At 38.2% G+C, this 27,342-nt stretch overlaps 3 protein-coding genes across 5 annotated transcripts in view; 1 reads left to right on the top strand and 2 right to left on the bottom strand.

Moving 5' to 3' along the window:
• NVL (nuclear VCP like) overlaps nt 1-10,800 on the bottom strand; it is a 129,964-nt gene extending 119,164 nt beyond the window's left edge. Inside the window, exons 1-2 of the mRNA XM_054979806.1 lie at nt 10,718-10,800; nt 8,415-8,488 (exon numbers count right to left, since the gene is read on the bottom strand). Of these exons, the coding sequence (XP_054835781.1) occupies nt 8,415-8,488; nt 10,718-10,780 (137 nt within the window). The 5' untranslated portion in view covers nt 10,781-10,800. The remainder of the gene's footprint in view (nt 1-8,414; nt 8,489-10,717) is intronic.
• A 321-nt stretch (nt 10,801-11,121) lies between these two features.
• On the top strand, nt 11,122-19,432 carry CNIH4 (cornichon family AMPA receptor auxiliary protein 4). 2 transcript variants are annotated; one of them, XM_054976348.1, is made up of 5 exons: nt 11,122-11,483; nt 14,555-14,623; nt 16,604-16,716; nt 17,539-17,679; nt 19,207-19,432. In XM_054976348.1, exons 1-5 carry the CDS (start codon nt 11,415-11,417, stop codon nt 19,232-19,234), a joined length of 420 nt encoding a protein of 139 aa, XP_054832323.1. In that variant the 5' UTR covers nt 11,122-11,414; the 3' UTR covers nt 19,235-19,432. The 2 variants fall into 2 exon arrangements, with proteins under 2 accessions (XP_054832323.1, XP_054833049.1); XM_054977074.1 differs by lacking the exon at nt 11,122-11,483 and adding an exon at nt 15,057-15,221.
• Nucleotides 19,433-21,787: 2,355 nt separating this feature from the next.
• WDR26 (WD repeat domain 26) overlaps nt 21,788-27,342 on the bottom strand; it is a 47,607-nt gene continuing 42,052 nt past the window's right edge. Inside the window, exon 14 of one of the 2 annotated variants that reach the window (XM_054979793.1) lies at nt 21,788-26,216. In XM_054979793.1, coding sequence (XP_054835768.1) covers nt 26,191-26,216 — 26 coding nt within the window. In that variant the 3' untranslated portion in view covers nt 21,788-26,190. The remainder of the gene's footprint in view (nt 26,217-27,342) is intronic. The other variant, XM_054979784.1, reaches the window with a different exon arrangement.

Raw genomic sequence — 27,342 nt, 5'->3', positions numbered from 1 at the left:
AAGACCTAGATGTGATAGGATAGACACTACTCATGCTCCTGAACTAACAATGGAGCATGCACATTACTCCCATTCTGCAGTCACTCCATTGGCTACTCATTGGTTCCTGGGCTAAGTTCAATGTCATGACTACCACATTCAAAGCCTTTCATAGCCAAGGCACCTCATATCTGCAGAACTGCCTCTCTCTCTATGTTCCACCATGGCAGCTTTGATCATCTGAACAAGGCCCTCTACAGACACTACCTTGCAGCTGGGCTAAATCAACAACTGACTAGACAAGCGCTCTCTCTGTGGTAGCTCCCAGCTTGTCAAATGGCTTGCCTGAGGAGGTCAGGAAAGCTCCCAGTCACCTGGCTTTCCAAAGACTATGTAGGAATGAATTATTTAGGAAGGCTTTCTACTCAGATTATAGGTCTGTGTCATAAGTAAAAGCTCAGAGAGATACCTTGGTACAGGACAAGGACAATAGCCTAGGCTATTGGATACTGTACGCTGATGTAGATCCATTCCTACTGGGTAGTTCGACATTGCTGAAGACATCATGCGAATTACTTACACTTAATTCAAAATGGTTTCATCTATGCATTTGGCTTTCTGCTAATTTTTCAAACTTGCAGCTACTGTATCTTATTGTATCTGTTTTCACTGAATATCCTGTTGGTCATGTTGTATTTTTGCTCTGCAAATGTCCTACCCATTGATTATATGGTATTCATTTACAGTATTATAATCTGCCTTTGATCTCAGTGAGAAAAGCAGACTATAAATAAACAACAATAAAAAATAATAACGGGGGGGGCTGGATGGGGATATAGGAGATACACTCAAACTTCCCGTTTATCCTAATGGCCATTGTGCTTCCTGTACATGTAACCATGCACACATGCACATGGCAGGAAGAGGGCGGGGTCTGAGCATTACTGAGACACATTAGCCTCTTCTTACATGCATGTGCTATGTTCACTGTAGACTGGATCACATTAATAGTTTACAATATGCTAACAGATAATATGACAGTGCTATAAATTTTGCTTTTCAATCTAAATGGCAGCTCAATATGTACACACTAAGGAAAATGTCATGTAAAATGCACTTTACATCAAAGAGAAATTAAACATTGCTGACAAATATATTTCATTTCCCGGATCTCCTTCAGAGCTTTCAAAAAAATTCCAGTAAAAGCACATGGGAAGATTTAACCATAACTGAGAACTTTCTAACAGATATTTGGAAGAAATCCAGTTATTTTAGCTTCCATAAATTCTTTGACTGGGGCCACACAGGAAGAGTACCTCCTTAGAACACTTACCCTCTTTGCCTTGGTTGGTGAGGCTTGGTGATGGAAGGGTTCTTTCTTTCTCTTAAGAAATGGCTAAATGAGCACAGCACATAAATCTAGAGGGGGAAGAGCACCCCCATCAGATTTCCTCCCATGTGGCAGCTGGGTCTTCACGTGCTGAGCACTGGCTCACCAAGAGCCCTTCCTCCAGCAATGTCCCACTTTTAATCTAAAGCAAGGATGGAAGGGCTGACTGAAGCAGGTCTGCCTTCTCCCCTACCCCCACATTTCTGAAGATGCACATCCAAATTCCAAAATCCTCAATCGGTTACCTTGGTCTTAACAAAAGTTTGCTACCTCTGCCCCAAGCAAGTTGCCTAGCAGGAGGAGGAGGCTTATTTTCTTTAATTAGTATCTTTCTGTCACAGACACTTAAATTTAATTTTCTGAGGTTGGAACCACACATAAGATGAAAACTGGTAATCCTCTTTGATGACATCTTTAAATTTTATACAATGCAGCTACTGGGGCTGAAATCCAAAAGGGGAAACTGTTGTGGAGAAAGGGAGGGTTCTTAACACCTTCCTCTTGTGCTGTCTGTTCACCACCTTCAAGCTGCATTTACCTCTGTTGTAGAAAACTCAAAAATTTTCCACTGTAGGCTAAATGCATGGTATATGTTTTCAAGCGTCAATTTTCAGCAGAATTTCGACTTCCGGTTTGGGATTCATGGAGGTCTGAAGCAGCTCCATTCGCGGAGCTGACCAGACTGCCGTTTTAAGCAGCCGGCGGGGGAAATTTAGCCCGCGGCCGACTGCTCTCAGGCGGAGAGCAGGCAAAGAACGCTCAAGACCCTAGGGTGTGCTAGATCTCGGACGAGGGGGGGCTCTGCGCAACGGGTCCCCTCCCGATCCTTGAGGTCCCACCCTGTGACAGGTCGGCTACGATCTCTGCGGCAGTTCTGGGGCCAATTCGGCTGGCATAAGACCTACATACCCAAGCTTCGATTGGGGAAAGAAGTGGAGAGGAGAAGTTATAATCGAAACAGCGATTACAGCCCGAGAAAAGTGAAGGAGAAGGTAAAGATCACTATCTTCTGATACGGGACAGATTGATAAAAGCAGAGAGGAAGAAAAGTAGATTTTCAAACTGCAACAGGTTAATAATAAGGAGGGGAAGACTCGGCAAGAGTTGTACTTGAAAAGAGACTAAGTTTAAAGAAGTTATTAAAGAAATTGGACTATTGTTTTGAATACTTGCGGTTATGGAGCTGTGAGAAAAAGATACCATCGCGAGACCTACTGTGGGAAGTCGGGAGACAGGAAGTACGTAATAATAATAGAGTTGCTGGAGAGAAGCGGCCCTTGCAGGAGGGCAGGAAGAAGGGAATCGCCATCTTTGAAAGGGGAAGGGTCGCGGCTTCAGCGGAAAAGGAAGTAAGCCATCTTGGATTACAAAATCATAGAGGAACCATAGAGAAAAGACGCCCGACATTTTGGACTCTTTAAAAATTAATTTTTGCAAAGACCGGGACATTTGAAATAAAAAGATATTTAAATTTTACGCCACGGAGTTAAGGAAGAGAGCGGACTCGTGGGAGCGAGCCAAAGCAAGCCCCACGATTTCAAAAAAAGAGTGGCAATCGGCAATAGAAAACCTGGACAAAAAACTTTTAGATGTGATTAAAGAACTTAAGGACACGAAATTGGAGCTGATTAAAGAGGTTAAAGAGGTCAAACAAACAGTAAAATCGGAGCTGTCAGAAGTGAAAAAAGGTATGGAAACAATACAAAGTGAACTACAAGGAACGTAGCAGAGAGTTAAAACAGTAGAAGACGCGATGGAGAACTTAGCAGACACGCAACAAACAGAGATGAGACTGATGAGGGGAAGAATGTCGGTTGCAGAAACTAAACACATGGAGAAGCAGCTACGGTTTCGTGGATTGCCAGAAGTGGAAGGAAAGTCAGCGCAAGAACAGATGACTGAGGTGTTAGCTGAATACCTGGGGAAGGAGGAGGAGGAAGTTGTGGCTATCCTAGATGTGGCATACCGTGTGAATTCGAGAATTGCAACCCAGAGGAAACTACCAAGAGACGTGATTGTGCAGTTTACGACACGAAATATGAAAGAGAGGATTGTGACAAAACAGTTTCAAGATCCATTGGAGATTGATGGCAAGACGATTATCATAATGAAGGAATTACCCAGGTCAGTGTTATTAGATCGGAAAAAATATAAAGTGCTAATTCAGATCTTGAAGGACATGAAAATCAGGCACAGATGGGAGTTACCAGAAGGTGTGTCCTTTGAGTTTGGAGGGGCCAAAAAGCGTATCAGATCTGAGCGAGAGATGGAGCGATTTATAAGGGACAATGAAAAGGACTTACCAACAAGATCATGAGTATGGAGTGTAAAGTTTTATCTTGGAATGTAAATGGACTAAACTCACCAAACAAGAGAAAAAGTATTTTCCACTGGCTATTAAAACAAAAATGCGATATTGTTTGCTTGCAAGAAACCCATATTCGAAAGCAGGATGCAAAATATTTAAAAATGGGGAAACTGGGCAATGAATTTGTAGCGGCCTCTAATAAGAAAAAAAGAGGAGTGGTGTTGTATATAAAAGAGGAGCTACAGCCAAAATTTGTAATAAAAGACGTGGAAGCCAGATTTATAGCAGTGGAATGTACATGGAACTTAAAAAAAGTATTGGTAGTCGGAATTTATGCACCTAACGGTGCAAAAGAGAGCTTCTTTGAGGATTTGAGGAAGCAATTAGAGGATCTTTCATATGACCAGGTAATTCTTGCTGGAGACTTCAATGGAGTGACGAACTTGGAACTAGATAAAAAGACATCAACTGTACAAAAGAAAAGAGGATTGTTACCAAAGCTTTTTTTTGAGCTGATACAACAGGAGACCTTAGAAGATGTATGGAGAAGAGAAAATCCTAAAAGTAGACAATTTACTTTTTACTCTTCAAGACACTGTACACTATCGAGAATTGATATGATCTGGGCCTCAAAAGACTTAGCGTTATGGACTAAGGAGGTAGAAATAATGCCGATGGTAGGCTCAGATCATAATCCAATCATGTGGAAATTAGGGAGGAGGAGAAAAAGGAAAGCATGGAGAATAAATGAGGACTTGTTACAGGAAGGAGAGAACGTGGAGATGTTGAGAAGAGAGACAAAGTTCTTCATACAATATAACGTGAATAAAGAAGTACCAACTGACAAAGTTTGGGATGCCTACAAGGCGGTAATAAGGGGCATACTAATGGACTTAAATGGCAGAGTGAGAAAAAAGAAAGAGGAGAAGAGACAAGAGATTGAGGAGAAAATAAAAGCCAAAGAAATACAGTTAAAAAAGAGACCAGGGAAAAAGAAATTATACCAGGAAATTAAAATACTTCAAGAACAGCTGACGGCAATGAATAATAAAGAATTGGAGTGGAACCTTAAAAGACTGAATCAGAAAGTGTTTGAAGGAGCAAATAAACCTGGAAAGTATTTGGCATGGCAACTAAAAAAGAGAAGGGAAAAGAAAATAATAAACAAAATATGTGAGGACAATAAAACGTATCTGGAACAAACTACCATTAGTAGAGCCTTTTATAAATTTTACGCTAAGTTATACAATAAGAAAGAGGTGAATAAAGAATCAATAGCGACATATTTGGAGAAAATGAAACTCCCAGTAATTTCGGAAGCTTGGAGAAATAGACTGAATAATGAAGTAACGGATGAGGAAATAAGTAAGGCAATACAATCTGTAAATTTGGGAAAGGCGCCAGGGCCAGATGGACTTACGGCTAAATTTTACAAGACAATGGCCAATGAACTGGCACCATTCCTAAAAGAGGTGATTAACGGAGTTTTAAAGGATCAACGGATTCCAGGTACCTGGAATGAAGCGAATATATCACTGATCCCTAAAGAAGGCCAAGACTTGACAAACGTGAAAAATTATAGACCTATATCGTTACTTAATAATGACTATAAAATCTTTGCGAAGATACTGGCGGAGAGACTGAAGGGGTGGCTTTCGGAAGTTATTGAGGAGGAACAAGCAGGCTTTTTGCCAGATAGACAAATCAGAGACAACTTGAGGACAGTGATAAATGCTATTGAATACTATGATAAGCGTTGTGATAAGGAGGTTGGTTTCTTCTTTGTTGATGCTGAAAAGGCGTTTGATAATTTAAACTGGGACTTTATGTTTGCCACTATGGAAAAGCTACAAATGGGAGAAAGATTCATTAGAGCAATTAAGGAAATTTACAGAGACCAGAATGCAGCAATTGTGGTGAATGATGAAGTGACTAAGAAATTAGCTATAAGTAAAGGAACAAGACAAGGTTGCCCGCTGTCTCCGCTGTTGTTCATTTTGGTATTGGAGATCCTGATGATACAAATACGACAAGATGAAGAAATCCGTGGAATAAAAATAAAGGATTATTCTTATAAGGTCAGAGCATTTGCGGATGACATAATGCTAATTGTAGAAGACCCAATGGAGAACATGCCAAAAGTGATAGAGAAGATTAAGGAGTTTGGGGACCTGGCAGGTTTTTATATCAATAAAAAGAAATCAAAGGTATTATGCAAAAACATGACTAAGCAAAAACAACAATCGCTAATGGAAATAACGGAATGTGAAGTAACAAATAAGGTGAAATATTTGGGAATTGAACTGACTGCAAAGAACATAGACTTATTTAAAAATAACTATGAAAAACTATGGACTCAGATAGAGAGAGATCTGATCAAATGGAACAGACTGAATTTGTCATGGTTGGGAAGGATTGCAGCAGTGAAGATGAATGTGTTACCAAGAGTAATGTTTTGCTACAGACAATACCAATCATCAGAGACTCTAAGCAATTCGAAAAATGGCAGAGGAAAATATCAGACTTTGTATGGGCAGGCAAGAAGCCTCGAGTGAAAATGAAAGTTTTACAAGATGCAAAAGAAAGAGGCGGAATGCAACTGCCCAATCTAAGACTTTACCATGACGCAATTTGCCTAGTATGGTTGAAAGAGTGGATGACGTTAAAGAATAAGAAACTACTAGCTCTAGAGGGATATAAAAAAACTTTTGGATGGCACGCATACCTATGGCATGATAAAGTAAAGGCAAACTCGATGTTCCTGCATCATTATATACGGAGAAGTTTATATATAATCTGGAAGAAGTACAGAATCTATTTACAAGAAGGAACCCCTTTGTGGGTAGTTCCATATGAGGTGATAGACCCGAGAGCTGTTGATAATGAGCAACAATGTTTAACTTACAAAGAAATAACTAGAATTGAAGCATCTAAACTCAGAATAAAGACTCAGGAGGAACTATCACCTTACTACGATTGGTTCCAGTACAGACAGATTAGAGATTTATATAACTCGGACTCTGTAAAGGGAGGTATACGAGCAGACAATTCGGAACTAGAGCAGACCCTTTTTAAAGAGGACAAGAAAAGAATATCCAAGGTATACCAAGTACTGTTGAAATGGTATACTGAGGATGAAATAGTTAAAGTACAAATGGTGAAATGGGCCATAAACTTCAATAAAGAAATAACAATGGAGGCATGGGAATACTTGTGGAAGACTACAATGAAGATAACGACATGCACCAGCATTAAAGAGAACATTTATAAAATGATTTATCGTTGGTACATGACACCAAAGAAGATTGCGCTAGGGAATTTGAATACTTCTAATAAATGCTGGAAATGCAGGAAGCACGAGGGCTCCCTCTATCATATGTGGTGGACGTGTGAGGTAGCTAGGCAGTACTGGGGGGAAATAATAAGAGAAATGAGTGAGATTTTACAATTTCAAGTAAATAAGAACCCAGAACTCCTGCTACTAAACTTGGGATTGGAGGGAATTCCAGCCCATCATAGGACGTTGATATTTTACATGACGGCTGCAGCTAGACTTTTGTATGCGCAAAAATGGAAAGTACAAGAAGTGCCAACTATTGAAGATTGGATTTACAAATTGCTGTATATGGCAGAAATGGATAAAATGACAAGAAAACTGAGAAATCTGGACCCAGGACAGTTTAACACAGATTGGGAGAAGCTGAAACAATATTTGGAGAAGAAATGGGAGGTGGGAGGAGAACTGTGGCAGTTTGAGAACTATTGAAGTATAATAAAGTGCAGAGGGGGGTGACTTTACCGGGGGGGAGAAGAGGTAAAAATGAACTTCTAAGCAGCTATGTTATTAGATTGATATATATAGAATAATAAATAGAATATTGATAGAATATAATTAATCATAAGGGTTAACTATAAGGATTGACTAACTAATAATATTTTCTTTCTGATTTTGTATAATATATCAAACGGAAAATGTTTATATGAAGGTATATATGAGTCAAATTGATTGATATCATATATAGATCTATGATTGAAGGGAATAGAAATATCAATGTAAACAAATATAACTAAAACAGAAAGAAGAAGATAGAATGAATAATATATAGAGTATAAGTTAAGTTGGTTGATTTATATGATTGTATGGCTTATATAGTTTACATAGTTTACGTTATACAGAAATATTTGAAAACGGAATTATGGGATAAATTGTTTATCCATTATGGGTACAGAGCATTAAAAATAGTTAAAGAAGTATTGCTTAGAATAAAAGGAGAATATACATTTGATTAGATAGAGGAATATATAAAGAGTAAGGGAAAAGGGACAAAGGGTTGGAAAACTGTTGGAAGTCAACAAAAAAGGGGGGGAAAGGGAGGGGGTTAGAAATTGGGAAATGGGAAAATTGACTGTGATGTGTAAATATATGATCCTAACCCAATAAAAAAAAATTTCAAAAAAAAAAAATTTTCAGCAGAATTTCTCCTGCTCTGTCCTCTTAAATTGCAGTCCCAAAGGTTGCACTATATACAATTTTTTAAAGTTGATAAATGTGACTGTGGAGTATCACATAACATAAAGTTCAGATCAAGGAAAAGTAGATTAGTTCTCACTAAACCATTTCAATAGAGAAGGAGTCTTTTATTTTTTGTGACTTGCAACTTCTGTTAATTATGGTGTCTGCCTTACAGAGCTCTCTGTCATACAGAGAGAAATGTATGGGTTAAATCTTTTACTCACCTGTATGTTTTCTGTAGATCAGCTGCTAAAATCCCAATATCAACGTACTGGCCACATTTATTACTGCTCAAATACTGTAAAATGAATATATTAAATAAAAGTTACAAAATGTTTAGCTTCTGCAGAAATAATACAATTGTAAAAGTTATCAATGAAAGTTTTTATAAATCAAACAAAAGAATGATAAACTGTATTTTCTTAGCCCTGCAGGTTCCTGCACTGGACTTTATACAGGTATACAAAGAGAAGTGAACAAATTCTTTGGAAGCAGCCAGGTAAGCTACCCTGCAGATGGAACTAACAAAAACATTTAGCATTGATTTAAGTGTTCATAGCCCTTAGGAGAAATCATTTATAGTTTGGGGGTTAGTTGTCATCCATATGCTGATGATACCCAACTTTTAAGTAGGGGGGTCAGCTGATCCTTGCAGACTTGGTTAAGAACTTAGGGGTATTCTGTACCCAGTACTTCTATTTCAAAAGCAAATTAATGCAGTTGCAAAAAACAAACAAACAAAAAATAACCCCCCAAAAGCTTCTCACAAACTCAGTCTAGCCTGAAAGATGGCCTCCAAGTCTTGACACAGCCAATTTGGGTAACACTGACACTTGACTAAAGTAACCCAATCTACATAGATGAACCCAGAGGTTCTATTTAATGAAGAATGCCACAGCTCAATTATTACCAGGAGCTAGCCAGAGCATGCACATTACTACCATTCTGCAGTCAATCCATTGGCTACCCATCAATTACTGGGCTCAATTCAAGGTTTTGATTGTCCACATACAAAGCCCTTCATAGACTGGATCCCTCAAATCTACAGGACTGCCTCTTTCCTTACACACTGCCTCAGCAGCTTCACTCACCTGAACAAGGTCTTTTTACATGTGCTACCTTGAAAATGGGCAAAATCAACAACCTGTACATTATCTGGGGTGTCTCCAACCTTACAGAATGGCTTGCCTAATGAGGTTAGGAGGGCCCTCCTCTCCTTGCTTTCTGCAAACTATGCAAAACTGAATTATTCAGGAGGGCAAATCTGAATTATTCAGGAGGGCTTTCTTACATAGGTAGGATGGCTGTACTGTAAGGAAATGGTACAGGGTCAGGGACAGTGGACTATACTATTGTGCACCTATTGAGAAGTTTTGTGTCATTTAAGTTGCTTATGTTTTAAATTACGTGTGTTTCGTGGCTTTTGTAAGTTGTTTAATACGTCATTGTTTCATCTGTCATGTTAAAGTGCTTATGCTTTTCAAAGCATTGTCTGTCGGTTCTATATAGGATTCTGTCTGTACTCAAATTTCTGCCATCCATACCCTATTGCATTGGTTTTGAATGTTTGATTATATTGACTTACACTGCGTAATCTGTCTTGATTCGCAATAAAAATCAGACTATAAATAACTTCAGATGTTACCTTTTTGTACTATAAAGTGCAAAAACTGATAAAAGGTGGCTATGTTACAGAACAGATATATATTGACTCTCCTACTTTAAAAAAACAACATTGTAAAAAAAATCAGTTATGTGCAGCTAGGCGTTATTTTATACAATTTGGCTGTAATATATCCTATGTATTTGGGAGTAATCTGATTTCAGAAGTATTTAGTAAATACTTAGCATTCACGTTTCAGAAAAATCCTTACAATAGAGTTGTAAGATAGATCATTTGACGAAGAGAACTGTGATTCTTGAAAGCTTAGGCAACAGTAAAGTTGGTTAGTCTTAAAAGTGCTACTGGATTCTTCTATTTTGCTACTACGGACTAACACAGCTAACTCCTCTGTAAGAGACCAGTATTATTATCCCAAATACTTCAGACGACAGACTAAGGCAGAAAGATAACGGTTTGCTTACGAGTTTGTGGCTGAGAAAAAAATTACAGTGCTATCCTAAATAAAGTTACATCTTTGTAAATCCATTTAAGCTCGTTGACTTCAAGGTATAACTCTGACTAGTAGTATGGCATCATTAGATTTCTGAGCAAGCCTGCACAGGATAGGGCTGCCTCTGCCTGACAGCAACCCACACTTATGGGTAAAAAAATCCTGCTGAATTCGCTGGCATTTATTTCCTCGTTAACCTGGCAAAGACCAGCCTCAGAGAACATGCTGTTATGCATGGTAAAACCGCTGGCTTTATGACGACCTCTCCACGTACTAGATACGAGTGGGAAACGCTTATAGCTGTTCAAAATGCGCATCTGCCTCGGGGCTCAGCGCCAGTGGACCCTGCCTAGGCCCGCACTAGATCTTTCAAGAGGGTTGGAGGTCTGGGGGACAACCAGAGAAAGCGGCACCTGCTTAACTCGCTGCTTCAGCCTCGGGTCTCCCGCCGGGTAGCTTCCTCCCCGACTCCGCATGGCAGCTCCTAACAAGCAGAATTCCGCCCCTCCACCAAAAACCAAGCTCCGCCTTTCTGCGCAGAGTGGGCCAAACCCAACGCTGTCTACGAAGTGCCTTAACGCACCGAGGGTAGTTGTGGCTTTATGGGCTTCCTCCCGGAGTATCAGAGCTCAGTTTCCGCAGGAGAAAACCTCGGAGTCCCCCTGCGCCACGAAAGGAGAAGGCAGAACAAGCAGACGGATTAGTCACTTCCATACAGGCATGACTTAGACAGCTAATGAATTTACTCATCTGGAAGCATTCCCATGGGGCCATTCTCGGGCGTTTTCTCTCTTCCTGTCCTGTTTCTTTCCTTTTCTCCCCTCCATACTTATTCTTTATGGTCCTAAGAAGACCGACTGGATGCCTGTGATATCTTCTTGCTTTTCCTCTGGGAGAACATTTCGCAGCTTTCTGTAAACTGAGTAATTACAGCGCTCGACAAAAAGACTACAAGTCCCAGCGTGCAGTGCGAATCGATCATTTTGGAGCATTGTGCGTTTGTTCAAAACAGGAACCAAAAAGGAGAAGAAGGTGGTAGTGGTACGGTGGCTGTGAAGGGAAAAGTAGGCGTGGTGATGTATGGTAGCCGGGTAGGGCAGCAGAGGCAGGATGGAGTCGGTGGTGTTCATATTTTCGTTAATTGACTGCTGTGCACTGATTTTTCTTTCCGTTTATTTCGTATCCTCCGGTTTGTTTTGCAGGGAGGACCTGGAAAGAAGAGGAGCTGGGCAAGGCCCTCCCGGGACAGAGGTGGGGGTGGTGGGACGACGTGGGGCTGTAAGGCCAGGGATGTTGCGGGTTGCCTGCAACGGGGTAAGGGTGAAATAATGGTGTAAAGGTAGGGAAGATTGTAATACCCTTTTGTGGAGCTGCCGCGCTGCATCGTTTGCCATACAGTGTATAGTTTCTGGTTACTGGTCGCAAAAGAATATTGTAGAGCTCCAAAAAGTACCGAAGGTGCCTGAGATGATCTAACGGGTGGGAGCACTTTTCCTATGAGGAAATGCTAACGAGTCTGGGCCTTTTCAGTCTAGAAAAAAGACGCCTGAGGGGAGGGGAAATGTGGTAGAGATTTATTAAATTATGCATGGGGTAGAGGAAGTTTTCTCACTTCCATAATTCTAGAATTAGGGGCACCTAATGTAGTTGATGGCAGTAAATAAAGTGTGGAATTCACAGCTAGTAAAGTAGTGATGGCAACAAATTCAGGGAGGATTGGTCCATCAGTGGTGAGTAGAGGAAACCTCCATATTCAGAAGTAGTAAATCTATGAAACTTGGTGCTAAGAGGCAATATCAAGAGAAGGCCTGGCCCCTATTCTTTGCTATTGATCCTTTATGGCAACTGGTAGGCTGCTGTGTGAAACAGGGTGTTCTTATTAGTGTCTGTGTTGGGGGCAGGATGACCAAGATAAGTTTGCTATAGTCTTTCCGGCATAACACAGAGTATAAACTACAATCCTAAAAATGCTGTCAAAATTATATTCAGATGCAATTGTGTATTGTAATTTCCAGAGCATGACTTGTATTTGGTCTGTTGCAGTAAAAATATAAGTGGGGTATTGTGGCATGTTGAACTAACAGTGCAACCCTATGCAGAGTTACTCCAGTCTAAACTCACTGATTTCAGGAGTAACTCTGCAAAGGATTATGTTGCTGTAGCATTAGTTTATGCTATAATAGTTCTGTTGTCCTGTTACAAGGCTTATACCTGTTATGCATTATACATAGAAGGTTTGGGAATAGCTCACCACTGACCATTTTGTGTACAATTGAAAAGTTCTACTATGCTGTGGATTCCAATTTTTTTAAAAAATGACAATGGCTTTTTTGCTTTAAATGTGAGTGAGAAGCAAGTTGTTGTCTGTGAACCTGCTAATTCCTGACTTACAGCCTAATAATATGGAGTACTCAACCATCGGGGGTTGAACTAGATGACCCTAGAGGTCCCTTCCAACCCTGTAATTCTATGATTTGTGCATGAAAGTTTTCTCATGTTCCTTTCCATTCCTGTAGTCCCTTCTTAATACAAGGAATATTATTCCTGTGCTTTTGGGAATCCTTCAGGTTGGTGGGCTGGAGAGAGGAAGTACAATGATAAAATTGGCCCCTTTCATCAGTGGAGCTACAGTTGTACAACACCTCATCCCCCACCCCATTTGTTATTCCTTTGTGCAGTTCTTACAATTGTGGGAATGATCTTTCATGGGTAGGGGTCAGATAAAGCTCTGGGAAGAGACAGGGAGCTGTGTCCTGTGCACAAAGTGTTAGGATATGAGACATTAGAACTGACTGCTGAAACCAAATTTCTGTAATTTGATTAGAACTTAATTCCAAGTAAGCATGCCAAAGGTCACAGCCCTAATTATGTCATCATCGTTCCTCCATTTTACTATTTGTGTAGTGACTTTAGAGCCTTTTTTATGACTTACTAGGATACAAAGGGCACTTGTTCAAGCATGGGCTTATAGAGACTTTTCAGACTGAAATATGTCAGGTTTATCTACTGCTTTCTGTGTGGTTTTGTTTTGTCGTGCCTTTATGTTAAGTGGTGAGGCCTAATGTTTTTCTAAAAGGAGAATAAGCTTCTGTCTGTCTTTCGACATTTTACTATCAAGTCTTCTCTCATATTTTCCCAGAAGTGTATAGATATTTCAATGAGGGCTGTGTAAAAAAGAGTTGTTAAACAAAAAAGCCCTGAAAGTCTTTGCATATTAGTGCTGTATAGGTATTACATAGCTAATTTGTCCAATAATTTTTAAAAGAAATTGTCATGCAAGTCTAAGATGCTCAGATTGAAGGAACTTATTGTTAATAAAGGAAAGGGAGATAGCAATGCTGGCTGTATATCTTTATACGTTTGATGAATGTAGAAGTCAGTCTCATGAAACTGGAGGTTTCCAGGGTCACACTGAAATTGAGTGTGTTATGAGTAATTATCTCCAATTATTGGTTGCATGAAAGAGTGGTATTGATGACGGTAATTGTACTGCTAAAGTGAAGTCTAAGACTGGACACGTCTGTTGGCTCATTACTTTAGCACAAGATATGGTTGTATGTTCACGCTTCAAGCTGCTAGTCACTGTAAATGTTCAGTATAACCAATAAGCGTAACATAGTATATGGAATGAAGGCTTAATCCACAGTCCTGTGCTGGAGCAGTTACTCCCTTGGTATCAGAAACTAAGCTTCAGCAAATCCTGGCCATACTTGAGATCCTCACTGTTCATGCAATCACTGCTGATTGGAGCCTTTGTTAGAACACTTGGCAAGACTTGCATTCAGGAGTACTTTGGATTGCAACTCCTCTCTAGCAACTAATGTGATTGCTCTGACCACTCACAGAAGCTTTGGTCATTGTTGTCATGGATCTTTGCAGTGGAGTATCCAGGATTTTATCAGGAGCTTTCTGAGGCTTGGATGCTTAAGTGTCAGGGTGAAGAAAATGCATTAGCATTTGCAAATTGTGCTCTAACCAATGAGGTTTCTGAAATTTTCTTTTGCTTGTTACGTCTTACTTTATTTTATTTATTTGTAGCCCACCTTTTTCACTGAGACTCAAAGCAGATGTTTTAGCCCATATTAGAACAGTGGATTCTCCTATACACTAATATTTACTTCACTTCTTCAATGTTGTGCAGCAAAAATTGTAGTACTTAGAATTTTAGGGGGTTCTGGCATTTACATAAAATGGTCATATGGAGAACTGCCAAGAGACATGCTTTGTTAATTCCTTAACTTAATCGTCAGATAATTACACTATCAGATTTGGAATGTGACTACATTAATGCAAGATCTTGCTGCTCAAAATTAAATAAAGTAAGTTTTCTTTATAAAATTAGTAGAATTTAACACTAGGGTTAGAAGTGATAAATTGTGGTGAATGTTAGTGCAAAATACTAGAATTGTGCCCTTTTGTGGAGTCATTTGCAGTACTATTAATAGTGTTCATCTGATGCATCCTAGCTTGATTCCAGTTATACATGCCTCACACACTCCTCAGAGTGGTCAAAACCCACAGATATTAATTCCCTTTTGGAGACCTGGAGTCAGAAGCCGGCTTGTCCCGATAGGGCTAAGGTCTGTCTTAATCCTCATAATCAGACTTGACTTTGTTCCTTCTCCTTCTCACTGCTGTATCTTTCCTATGGGAAACCCATCTTGCTTGTCCATGTTCTGCTTGTTTTATGCCCTTTGCAGACCATTTCTCATTCCATTATTTTAGGCTCCTCTCTTATTTTGCCTCCTACAGCTAGGAAGTTCTTCAGTTCATTTCCACAATCTCATCACTCTCCCTTTGGCAGCTATTCCATGATCTGATTACCTCTCCAGCTTCTGCTTCTGATGGCACAAACCCCTTTCTCATCTAGTTGCTCTCCAGAGTAAACTTTCATTGTGCTCTTTCCCGTTCATCTAGGTCAGTAGTGTCTGGAATCTGTTCACTTAAAAACTTCATGGTTAACAAGTTGGCTGGATTTAGAATTCATTCCAAACAAGTGGCAAAACTTTGTATGGTTTTAAAGTCTGCTTTTCTTTCCATGCAGAGTTATCTTGACTGAGAATATTTGAGTTTTTAAAAAAGCTTTCATACTGTTTGTGAAGCATTCTCCTTCTTTGGAGCCCTGTTGGAACATAAGATCTGGGCCTCAAGGTTAAGGACAAGCGATTATCCTTTCCTTAGCTGGGATACCTGCTGGCGAACTGCTCAAACATTAGAGGAGGTGGAAAGAACCCCCGTCTGGTGCTTGTGCTGATGAAATGTTGCTGCTTGAACTAGAAGTGTGAGGTATTTCTTGCCAGCCTATTCATGACCAGAAGGGCTAAAAACATAATTTTAAAAAGGGCCTCTTTGGCCTTGGAGAGGTTCCCAGATACCTTCTGCCAGCAGTACTGTTCATAACTTTATTTACACAAATGCAGGGATGAATATTGCAGATTGGTCCAGATACTCTGATGAAAAAACACAGGCTCTCTATGTCAGCAATACAGCCAATCTTTTCTTAATTCAACATAATAATAAACAACAGTGCACAATATGGAAGTGTGAAAAATAAATTGATTACATCATCATAATTGTTGAATCCATTACAATATACATAGTCATTCATCTAGATTGAGAATATTCAAGGCACAACACATAAATTCAAATAAACTTTTGGCTCCAAGTGATGAAAGACAGGTTATAAAAGCTACAATTCTCAATTAATTTCAGTTAGCAACTGTGTGCAAGTCTCTCAAGGAGGGTAGTAATTGCAGTGGTCTTCCAGCTCTTTCCAAGCCGCAGATAAGATAAGTGTCCCGTCAGCCTGACAATCAGCTAGCTTGCAATGATTGTTTCGCGCGAGCACAAATGTGCCTCAGCTTTCTCAAGAGCACAGGGAATAAACCAGTAAAGCATTCAGTTCAGATGTGTTGTGTTGTGCACTGTTGTTTATTATTATGTTGAATTAAGAAAAGATTGGCTGTATTGCTGACATAGAGAGCCTGTGTTTTTTCTTCTGTATCTTGCTTGCTCTCTCTTTAAGAGCCTCTGTTCTAGCCAGATACTCTGATACCTTGGTAGACAATCCTACAGTCTTTTAGCAAGACAACTCTGAAACATGCAAGGGTGGTTTACATCTTGGGCCCCTTGATGCCAGTTACAGCATCAATTAATGTAGGTTACAAAGAGCTGCTTTATCCACAACTAATAGAAAGTTTTGTCATGCACAGTTAACAGGAAAGTATTGTCGTAAAATAGAATCTCCCATAGAATGTTGCATAAAATCTTTTATTTTAAAAAAATGTTCTCTCTCCTAGTGGGTGATCCCTGAATTGATTGGCCATACCATTGTCACGGTATTAATGCTTATTTCACTGCACTGGTTCATCTTCCTTCTCAATTTACCTGTAGCAACCTGGAATATATATAGGTAAGGGTCATTGGGGGCATAGATTGCTTGAGGATCCTTCTAAAACATTTGTTTGTTTTTAAGTGTTTCTGAAGGTGATTGGTGTGAAATGTCTTGAAACTTTGCGGTTCTTTGTTTAATATTTGTAAAGCACATGCCTTTTAAGAAAGATATTCACTGTAGCTTAATACTTGCTTGCCCCAATCCATATAAGGAGCTCTGTACATGGAAATAGATTCAGGGACCAGTGGTACACCTCGATTGATGAGGTCCTCTATCTGTACAGCATTCCTTTCAATGGGAGGGGGAGGTGCATACCTAAGTGTGTCTCTTTGTATCCTGGCACAAATATTCACTTGCAAATACAGCTGGATTGGAATATTTATGTCTGTGAAAGTGGTATGAGAATTCTCAGATGTATGAGATTTAAAATTCCTTCTTTCTGACATAGCTTTTGGGGCATATGGCAGTGTTTGATCCGTATCAGTTTTATGGTCATTCCTTCTGTTGCTTTGGCTGTGACCATCTCCCCTTACTCTCAGTCCTCCTCTCTCTGCCTCCAGCTCAGCTGTACTGTTTCTTTATTTATTCTCTCATTTGCTCTTTGTGCCTTCAGCCATGATCCTTTTATAAGGAGAGCTCCTAGCTATCAAACCAGTGCTGCAAAGCCAGGCTATATTAGACCTTCCCCCCGTCCCAATTGCCTATGCTCTTCTTTCTGTCTCTTTGTACCTTTTGTATGGTTTGTTGGTCAGATTTTTCGCACACTGAGTTTGAATTGTGTTGCTTCTATATTAAAACATACAACTGGTACTAAAATACTTTCCTGTCAAAATTTTCCAGGTACATTATGGTTCCCAGTGGAAACATGGGGGTATTTGACCCCACAGAGATTCATAATCGAGGACAGCTGAAATCTCATATGAAGGAGGCCATGGTTAAGCTTGGCTTTCATCTCCTTTGTTTCTTCATGTATCTTTACAGGTAAGTCCTGTGTCTCGCAATCTGGGATGGTCATCAGCAAAACTGTTAAATTTCCTGTTGGTGTGTCAAGCTGTCTTAAGAGTTCCATTGTCTTCTGTGCTTTGCTGAATTTTTTGCTACAGTGGCATTTGGCAATAGTGGACTCTGTATGCTTTCTTTTCATTTTTTTTTCTTCCTAAAAGGAGTAGCCTTTCAATTTCACTGTGTGCTCCTTCACTCATGTATTTTGTGAATAAAAGGTAATAGCTGTATTACAACGTATTGGTTAAGGAAGGCATTTTCATAAAGGGAACAAGAGCATAGACTGTCACTGGGTACATATATATTATCAGTTTGTTTTATGTACCATCCTACTCTTACTGCATTGTTTTCTACTTTAGTGATAACATTTTCTGCATTGTGACATATTGTTTCTAATTTTTTGCTTTGTTTCAAATTTTTGTAAGCCTGTCCTATTGCATTGCTTATTAGATATCCCATCCTTTTGAATTGCTTTTACTTGCATAGTATAATCTGCCTTGAGTCTCAGGGAGAAATGTGAACTATAAATAAAGTAAATAAACATCTCATCTATCTGGTTATACCTTGTTTAGATGGGGAGAATGTGGTTGCATCCACATGGGGATTTTTCTCATGTGGCTTACATGCCATTTCCCCTTCCCTATAAAAGCAAGATTCATGTCCAGTAGCACAAGATTTTCAGGGTTTAAGCTCTTAAGCATCAAGCTCCCTTTTTCAGATACCTTCATTATCTGATGAAGGAAACTTTGACTCTTGAAAGTTTGTCTGCTGAAAATCTTGCTGATTTTTAAAGTGCAGCTGGACTTGAATATTGTTGTTCTAATGCAGACCAACACAGCTACCCACCTGAAACTATCCCTATAAAAGGTTTATTTTCCCTTTCTCTGCCAAGACTAGCACATTCATTTAAATGTGGGTGGCGGACTATAAATCTAAGTAAATAAATAAATAATAAAATAAATAACATGAAACTTGGGGTTGTCTTAACTGCAGCTCCTCCAAGCAAGATGTAAGACCTGGATTTATCCAAAATAAAGTGGCAAAGCAACATTATTGCTTTTGAAACATGGGTATTTGGTCTTTTTATTGTTTGCGAGGATTATTGCCATTTAGTTGATTTTTTTATTCTCATGTAAAGCTAGTAAACAAGGTTTCTCAAGCTTTCATAAGCTATTGTTGGTAACTTCAGTGGATAAAAGATGGATTCACATGATCATGCTTGTCACATGGTGACAGCAATTATCATATAAGGGCTTCCCTCATTGCTTTCCTAGTGCCATCAGTGAGAGGCACTTAGCCCCGATTTGATTTTCACCATGCAGTTTGGTAATAATGGATTGTCTGAATCCATTCTAGATATAATTAAGTTTGTCCAATTTGATTCACAAAAATGAAACAGAACAAATCTACTGTTTATGCTGGTATATTAAAGAAGCAAGTTCCAGAAGATGGTTAGCTCTGTTTAAAGTAATTTGTTAATGTACTACTTTTGCTCTATTTCTGCAGTATGATCCTGGCCTTGATAAATGACTGAAGTCAAAATGGAGATATGGTTGCCAAATCTTCGGTTGTCACTCCATTGAAACATTGTGGAACCAGGTGCAGCTTTCAAGTAAACCTTGATCTGTGTTGTCATGCAGTATATTTTTTCCTCTTTGAACAAAAATATTTTTGCTGTATTTTTTAACATAAAATATTAAAAAAAACATGATACTGTTTTTGGATCCATTGACTTGTCTGCTGTCATCTATGCTCCTATTTATCAGTTTCGATCTGTAGCTGCCCTGTGACGTTATGGACATCAAATGTTTTATCTTTTGAATATGCTTCCATATATCTACATGAGAGCCTTTTTAGTAAGGGGTGACCTGCAATTATACAGATGACTATATTAGATGTAATCCATTCATTTATCTACTTAAATCTATCAGTTCATGACATAGTCATCACATAGTCATGAACAGACCTTTAAGGTCTAGAGCTCCTAGTGGTCACAGGGCTAAATTCAGTGATCCTCTTCTTTGAATGTACACTTCATTTGAATAGTTTTGGTGCGGCGTGATGGAGCACATGCTTTCTATATAAAAGGTTCTATATTTAGTTTTCAGCATCTCCAGTTGAAAGGACCGCAAGAACACAAAGGGGCTTCAGAAAGCCTCTGCTACACAGATTATATGCATCAGTTTTCTGAGTTGGTATAACCTTTCATTTTAAATTTGTATACTTATTTAATATTCTGTGACTCAACAAAGGGACTACCTGCTGACACGTGAAAATATATTTATTAGTGATGCATACTTGGACAATCTAGTCAGCAGAAAAGAATATGGAGCTGGACATCATCTTGGAAAAAAGTGGCAATGAAATGACAGAATGTGTCATAAGAGTGTAAATATCAAACTGTTTAATTCAAATGTTATTAAGCAAAGTATCATTAAAAATTATTCCAAAAGGGCTTCTTCTTGAAGTTGTCAGAATAACAGTTTATGCCCAAAAATTCCAAGAAAACAGGCTTTATTAGTTGTCTTGATGAGCTGAAGCCCCAAGAAGAATCTACAGACAAATTACACTGTCATGGGGAACATTTACCAGAAAATTCAAGGATAGTCTCTTGTTTCACTATACAGCAACAGAAAATGGATTGGCTGTATCCTATATGTGAGGAAATGGTGAACTTGGGCAACTGTAAGGTAAATTTGAGCTATTAGTATGACACTGAGTGCAATTCTTGCATATCTTTTACCTGTATGGGAGCTAATACAAATAATATGCTTGTAAACTGTCAGTTAAAGGTTAATTCTGATAAGATGAATTTGAACTGGAACAAATGTTAAAGCTAATGGTAGTCAGAGGGAGCAACAACCAAAGTGGCAGACTTCAGCAGCCTAATTAAAGTAGACAGGCTGCAGGAGGTACAAGATGGACTGGGATACTTAACGGGAAGGAAAAACCCTTTTGTTAGAAGTATATGTTCAGTCTGTGCTATAGTGTGAATTGCTCTCAGAATATTCACTGAATGAAATCTTAATGCAGTCAATAGTTAGGGATTACTGTCATCAAGAATTCTCAATATTTTGTAAGGCATTATATTGCTGGTACAAATAATCTGCTTAAGAGCTTTTGACTGAAGTCTGTTTGCTCCTGGGAGCCTAGGGAGCTGTTTAGACGTAAGGGACCTGTTTAGTCACTGCGGCTACCAACAGTTCCCGATTGTAAGTCACTTAAACTAGTCTACAGGATTACTAAGTATATAGATTAATTGCAGGGTCTGGTCTTTTTATATCTACAAAGAAGTTTTGCCTAGACCAAGTAAGCATGAAAATGCCAGCTCAACATCTTAATAAGCTATAGGCATACTGATTAGGTACACACTAGTCAATTCTGCAACTGTTAGAACAGCACCACGATTAACATGTCAGACAGTAGTACAATTAAGATTATTAGCATGCAAGATAGCGATTAGCACTTTTTACTTATTAGTTGTACCTTATACTTTATTTAAAGGGACAACTTATATATGACAGTTGACCATCCATAGATTCCCCACTTGCATCTATTCCATAATACAAATTGCTGCATGTAGCTCTGAGGTGGGGAAAAGAGGCTAGTCTTTCTGGCAGCAGTTCCACAGGCCAAGTCCAAACTCAGACAGTATGCTGGCACAGAAGACTGCATAATTATATTGTAATGCATATTGAATCCCCCTCCAATCTGAGGTGGTTTTGATTTTAAATAGGAGCTGCACAACTTGTAGCACCTTAAACTTCCAGAGCCCAGCATTCAGACTGGTAAATCTTCTGTCTGTGGTACCTGTCTGGGATTGTGAAGGGTGAATGATGGTACAGTAAATGATTAAGTACAGGAAACAGACATGGGGATGACGTAAGCCTCACTGTATCATAAATGGGAATCACAGGTACATTTGTCCAGAAGTGGCACAGAATATCTGTCTTAACTGTACAAGAATGATGGAGAGCAGTCTTAAGGCCTTGGACTGGAATATCTGCTCCTTCTGTCTGTGTGAAATAGAAATTCAGAGGACAGCTATAGCATCACTTAAAGCTCATAAGGCTAAGAACTATTCAAGTCCAGTTATCCATTCTGTTTATTGAATTGGAAAGAAAGGGAATACAAATATTTGTTAAGTGCTATGCACCAACATGGAAAAGTGTAATTTTTTAAAAACCCCATAAAAACAAATCAGAAATTAATTTGTTTGAACTAAACATTTTAAAGATGTTTAATATACTACATATTTATAAAATAAAAAGGTGTTCTGTAAATAATTAGTAAAACAAGTGAAAATAAATATGGAGACCCAAATTTCTTATGTTTTAATGTTATATAGTAAAGAAATTTTTAACTACTTAATATAATTCAAGAGGAAAGTAACAAAAATCCAGAAAGTTTAAGAATGCAATCCTTTGAAACATTTAATATCAGTCCATAGCAAATAGTCATTACATACCAAAAGCTCTAAGTGTTAACTAGTTCCACCACAACTCCATATAAATCTTGACAATTTAGAAATTTGAGAACAACAAAAGTTCTTTTCTTGATCTCTACAGCTTGGTTTGTAAGTACACACATGCTTTGAGGATCTGTTTCTTCCTCATACATTTTCAAGGAGCCGATACACTTTTTCCATCTGTGCCAAGAAGTGTTAAGAATTAAATCTAGTACATTTATCCTAACAATGAAACACTTAAAAGATGGGGCACACTGAATTTCAAATTTATAAAAATATATTGGTATTAACCAAAATCTTAATAGTCAGAGGACACTTCACATACACACATGACTTAAAGTATGCAGTAAAACATGACATGTACCTAGAACAATTGGTTCCATGACTTTGTGTTTCACGCACACACGTTCATACCACACGCACGCACACACATTTTTGCTGAATCCAAATAATCTGAATTAGCAAGCAAGAAATGGGTTTCTACTTTGTGTTCCAGCAACTAGAGCAGCTACTGCAGACAACACTGCACAAATCAATTAAGTCCACCCTGTTCAAAAAGTGTCAAAGTGTTTCCAAAATTCTACTAATTGTCAAATGAGCCATTTGTTCTATGGCAGCTGAAAATGGACTCAAGCCATGTAATATACATTTTGATCATATACAGGATTTATACTCCAGTTTAAACTGTTTGTTTGAAATGTATCAAATTGAGGCAACTTGTGTGCTTTGGGGTATTGACAAAGGGCATCAAGTCTTAGTAAAAATGGGTTCACTTCCTACCCCAAATTACAAACTAGACATTCTTCTGCTGTTAACTAAAAAAAATTTTTTTACAACTCTCCTTCCCCATATATATGTATTGTGAACTTAACATTTTGACTTAAAGCCTTCTTTATCCTTTGGGATGGGAGATTTTATTTAAGATGGCACTCAATACCTAGTATTAGATTAATTACATTCAACAATACCTGCTTGGAAGCCAGAATGTATTTATTGGCAAAATTGGGTAGCATTCATTGACTTCACATTAAAAGTTGTGTTCTGCTTTGTGTTTCAAACTAAACTTTAATAAGGGAACTTAATAAATTAAAGAATGTTGAGGGAACTAATCATTTACTTATTTTTAAGGGCAGTATAAAAATTAAATCTCATTTCTTTTGTGCTCCTAAAAAAAACTTACCTGATCAGCCCTGAAGTACTGTGGTAAGGTAGAGTAGTGATTTAGAGTCAGTGTGCATACTTTGATGGGTGCAAAAACCTAAGGCAAAATGTGAACTACATTATCTCCTTCACATGTAACACCTTCTCTGCCCAGGGTATGATATGGCCAGCTATTAGTGATTGCTCCAGCCTTTACAGTGTACAACAGCCTTTACTTTCATATATGAACGTTGCAGATACGCCTATTCCTCATCTACGACTACCACAATTGTCTTAACTTTGGTTTATCAGAAATATGGTAGTGGTGCTTTTAATCAATCTACACATTAGAAATGCATTAAGAAGAATTTAGGCTGGCTATCTCTGTCTCAGAAAGAATTTCAGCAGTTATTAGTACAGTCAAATTTACTGCAAGGAAATCCTGACTTGGTTTCATTTGGTTCAGTGTGTTGTCTTACACTGGTGAGGACTCTGTCCGGCAGCTCAAGTACATTATCCCATCTGAAGCTCTTCCATTAAAGTTGCATAGCCTATATTACATTACTAGGTTTATAAGTGGATCTGTTGAAACACATGCTTCTCATTTAACTCCACAGTATGAAGTTCTTTTTAATCCTGGTGGTCCTTAATAAGGAAAGCATGAGCAGTAAGTTCATTCTGGTGTTCTCAACTTACTTTCAGCTGGTGTTAAGCATTCTGAAGAAAGCAAAAGGCTCAAAAACATGTAGGAGGCTTACACAGGCAGTCTCAACTACAAGCCTCAGATGAAAAAGCCTATAGAAATCAGTGAATGCAAATCAAACTGATAATTGGTATATGCTAGATTTCATCCTTGACTTGCTCTCTAAATTTCTGAAGATACTTTTTGTGTTAGCAAGCAGTTCTAGCACCATGTCAGAAATACATGTGTAAAGTTTTAGCATACAGAATGGGAATATCTGCAAATATTTTTATACAGGCTGAAAAGTAGACTATAAAAGCCAGTAATAAAAATCTTAATGTCAAATTAAGAGGTTACACATGAATGGACAAGTGAAAAGTAAACATTTTCACAAAATAATCTGGAACAATTTAAAGGAGCTCACAAATAGATATATGGTTCTTTTCTGCTCCTTAATCCATTATAGGACAGAAGAGGAAGGCATTCTTTAAAAAAAAAAAAGGATTTCTCTGTAAACGTGGCCTGCACATGCACTTTTAGGTGTTACTGAAAGAGTGTTTTATTTGTTCAAAGAATCTTTGAGATGAACTGAATTGCCTGTATTAAGTTACCAGAATACTCCTCCTGGTTTAAAGGTTTAACTAGCAGTCTCTCATCAAATCAAAAGGCCCTGAAGGAAAACCAAAGCAAATGAGACAAGGGATATACACAAGTGCAATGACCACTCTATATCCTATTCCTCTGCATTTAAAATAAATGAGCACAAATACAAACAAATTTCCTTCCAATTCTGGATCTCTCTTCTCCTGAAGCCAAAGACTTCTTGCCATCTTTGTTTTCTATCCTATCTGATCTCACAAAATGTTGTAGTTCTTTTCATTATGAGTTGCTTTCTTGCTAGTTTTAAACTTGAGGATGGCCTTAAGTAGTATTTTCATCCTTTAACTGAGGGGTAAGTCAAACCTATTCTGAAGTAAACAGAGCAGACACCAAGCTATGTTTCTTTCTTTTTTTAGTATTACTATTTTGCACACAGAAAGTCAAGGACCCTAGTGCCAGGCAATGGATAGGCACTATCTCAGAAAAGGGCCCTGGACAGTGGGCAATGTGGAAAGCTTGTACAATGTATGCATTTCAATTAAGGAGACACATCTTATTAATTTTTGAAGATAGTGTTACATGTACTGCCCTCAGTTTAGAACTTTTAAATAAGAATCATTGCACAAGTTAAGGCCAATTTGGAATTCTCATTTATTAACTTCAGAAATTACATTGTACTTCTTTAGTTGGTGATTGTGAAAGTTCCCAATTTTTATAGTAGTAAACAAGGTTTCTTTTTTAAAATAATACTTCATATAATCTGTGTAAAACTCCTGCCATCCAAATGGTCTTACATAACACTCCAGAGGAGCACCAGTTATACTGCATTTACTTGTAGATGACACTTTTTAAGCTGGTTTAAGTTCCAAATGTATACAAATGAAGTCATTTTAATGCTATAAATAATTTACTTTGTTAAAAAAAATTGTGCTGTTAACCCATCTATGGGGCAACAAGCTATGTGAAAAGTACAAAACCTTTTGTCAAGTGTGATACTGAGAGTGCTTGTCTTGTCATTAACTGGTTTAACATCTGGGTTTAGATATACTGCGCAACGGGCAAGGCTAGAATCCATGAACCAAGCTGCAAAGATCTCAAGCTAAATAAGGCAGAGAGAGACTCAGAGAAACAAGAGAAGGAAATACTTTCCTATCCAACATGTACTCTTCAGACTAAAGCACTCTTTCTATCAAGCCTTCTAAACTGTTAAATAAAAAGGTTCTCCAAACAAGCATTTAAACTTCATTACACAGAAGAGCAACAAGAACAGTAATCTGCCTGACAAAATGGCAGAAGGGAAAATGTATATACGGAGTTCAATGGTTAGCCTGAATGTAGCACAGTTCTTCACAACCGATGGGGGGGTTACTTCAACATGGTGTCCAACAACGTTCTAACGACGTGCTTCATCTCAACTGTTTACTATGAAGCAAGGTGGTAAAATGTTTGGCCCCAGTCGGGCTTCAGAAATGGTTCTTTTTTTTTTCATGACGAGCATGTCTGTCCAGCTATCAATCATGTTTGTTTGCACCAAATCCCAAGCCATTTAAAATACGACTAAATTTAAGTTAAACAGAAGTCGTCTGCTCCAAATTCACCATCAACTATCCATGCTACTGCATTCTTCTAAGGGGAGGGGGAAAGATGGAATGTAAAGAGAAAAAAAATATAAAGAGAAAAAAATAAGACTTTTTAATAAATTTTAACCTCAGCCATGATATAGAAACAATGTATTCATATTTAAGCAAGGCATGCGCTTTAAAAACAAAGAAACTCATTCACAATAACCTAACAGTGAATTTACAGTCACCATGTTACTAAATCTGCATGTCCAGCAGAAATTGCTTGTTTAACATACTAGTTTTGAAGTCCTTTGAAAGTGGGGATTGTAAGCAGGCAGGAGTTTTTCACTTTACGAACTGAGGGTATAATTACTGAAAGTCTGTTCACCAGGCAAACAGCTGTAAACCAATTTCTAATTGTGATGGTGATCTATATATGCCTTTACATTTTTTTCCAAGGGAAAACATCTTGACCAGCAAGAAGAAGACAAGTTCTCTAAAGTTTAGTCTATTAACTAGATAGGACGTCTCTGTTTTAGAGGTACCAACTAGGTTTGATTTTAAAACTGACAGAGGCAATAAGGTTCCAAATGAAATCTAAGTAGTAACTGAGAATTAAAGCTCTGTTTTGTTCTAGTTATTCAAGTTCACTTCTTCCCATGTAATAGATACATCTGCAATAAAAAATGCAAAGATACCCTTTCAATTTCAAAAGTTCATTCCAGAACTAGAATTCAGATTTCATGTTTTCTCAGACTGACATTTTAGAGAAAACACATACATTCTAAAAAGCATTATAATACCTTATATTCTCTTTACCTTTAATTGCCTCAGCACAGAACTTGTAATTTCAATTAGCTACTAATAATGGACACTAACATCAAGTATTGTACATCAGCTGCAGAGTTCACCACTCTTTCAGATAATTAATGTTAGATTTTACTCTATCCTCTCTGTATTCTCCTTTCAACAAATTGATAGGCAGCAGACTTTCCATGAACCACAGCTTATGATTTTTAAAGAGTTTTGGACTGTCAAAAGCTGCATCAACTTTAGCCACAAGGAGGCATTTCCCTCTTACAAAAAGGATGTATTAGCCCTTCTTTCTTATCCTGCTGCGATCCTAAGCCAGTTCACTGTAAACTAGCAACCTACAGTCAAATATTTCTGTCTGCAATCATACAGGGACA

This window comes from Eublepharis macularius, chromosome 1 (assembly GCF_028583425.1).
Source record: "Eublepharis macularius isolate TG4126 chromosome 1, MPM_Emac_v1.0, whole genome shotgun sequence".
In the NCBI taxonomy this organism is placed as follows: domain Eukaryota; kingdom Metazoa; phylum Chordata; class Lepidosauria; order Squamata; family Eublepharidae; genus Eublepharis; species Eublepharis macularius.
This window is presented reverse-complemented; position numbering and strand designations above follow the sequence as displayed.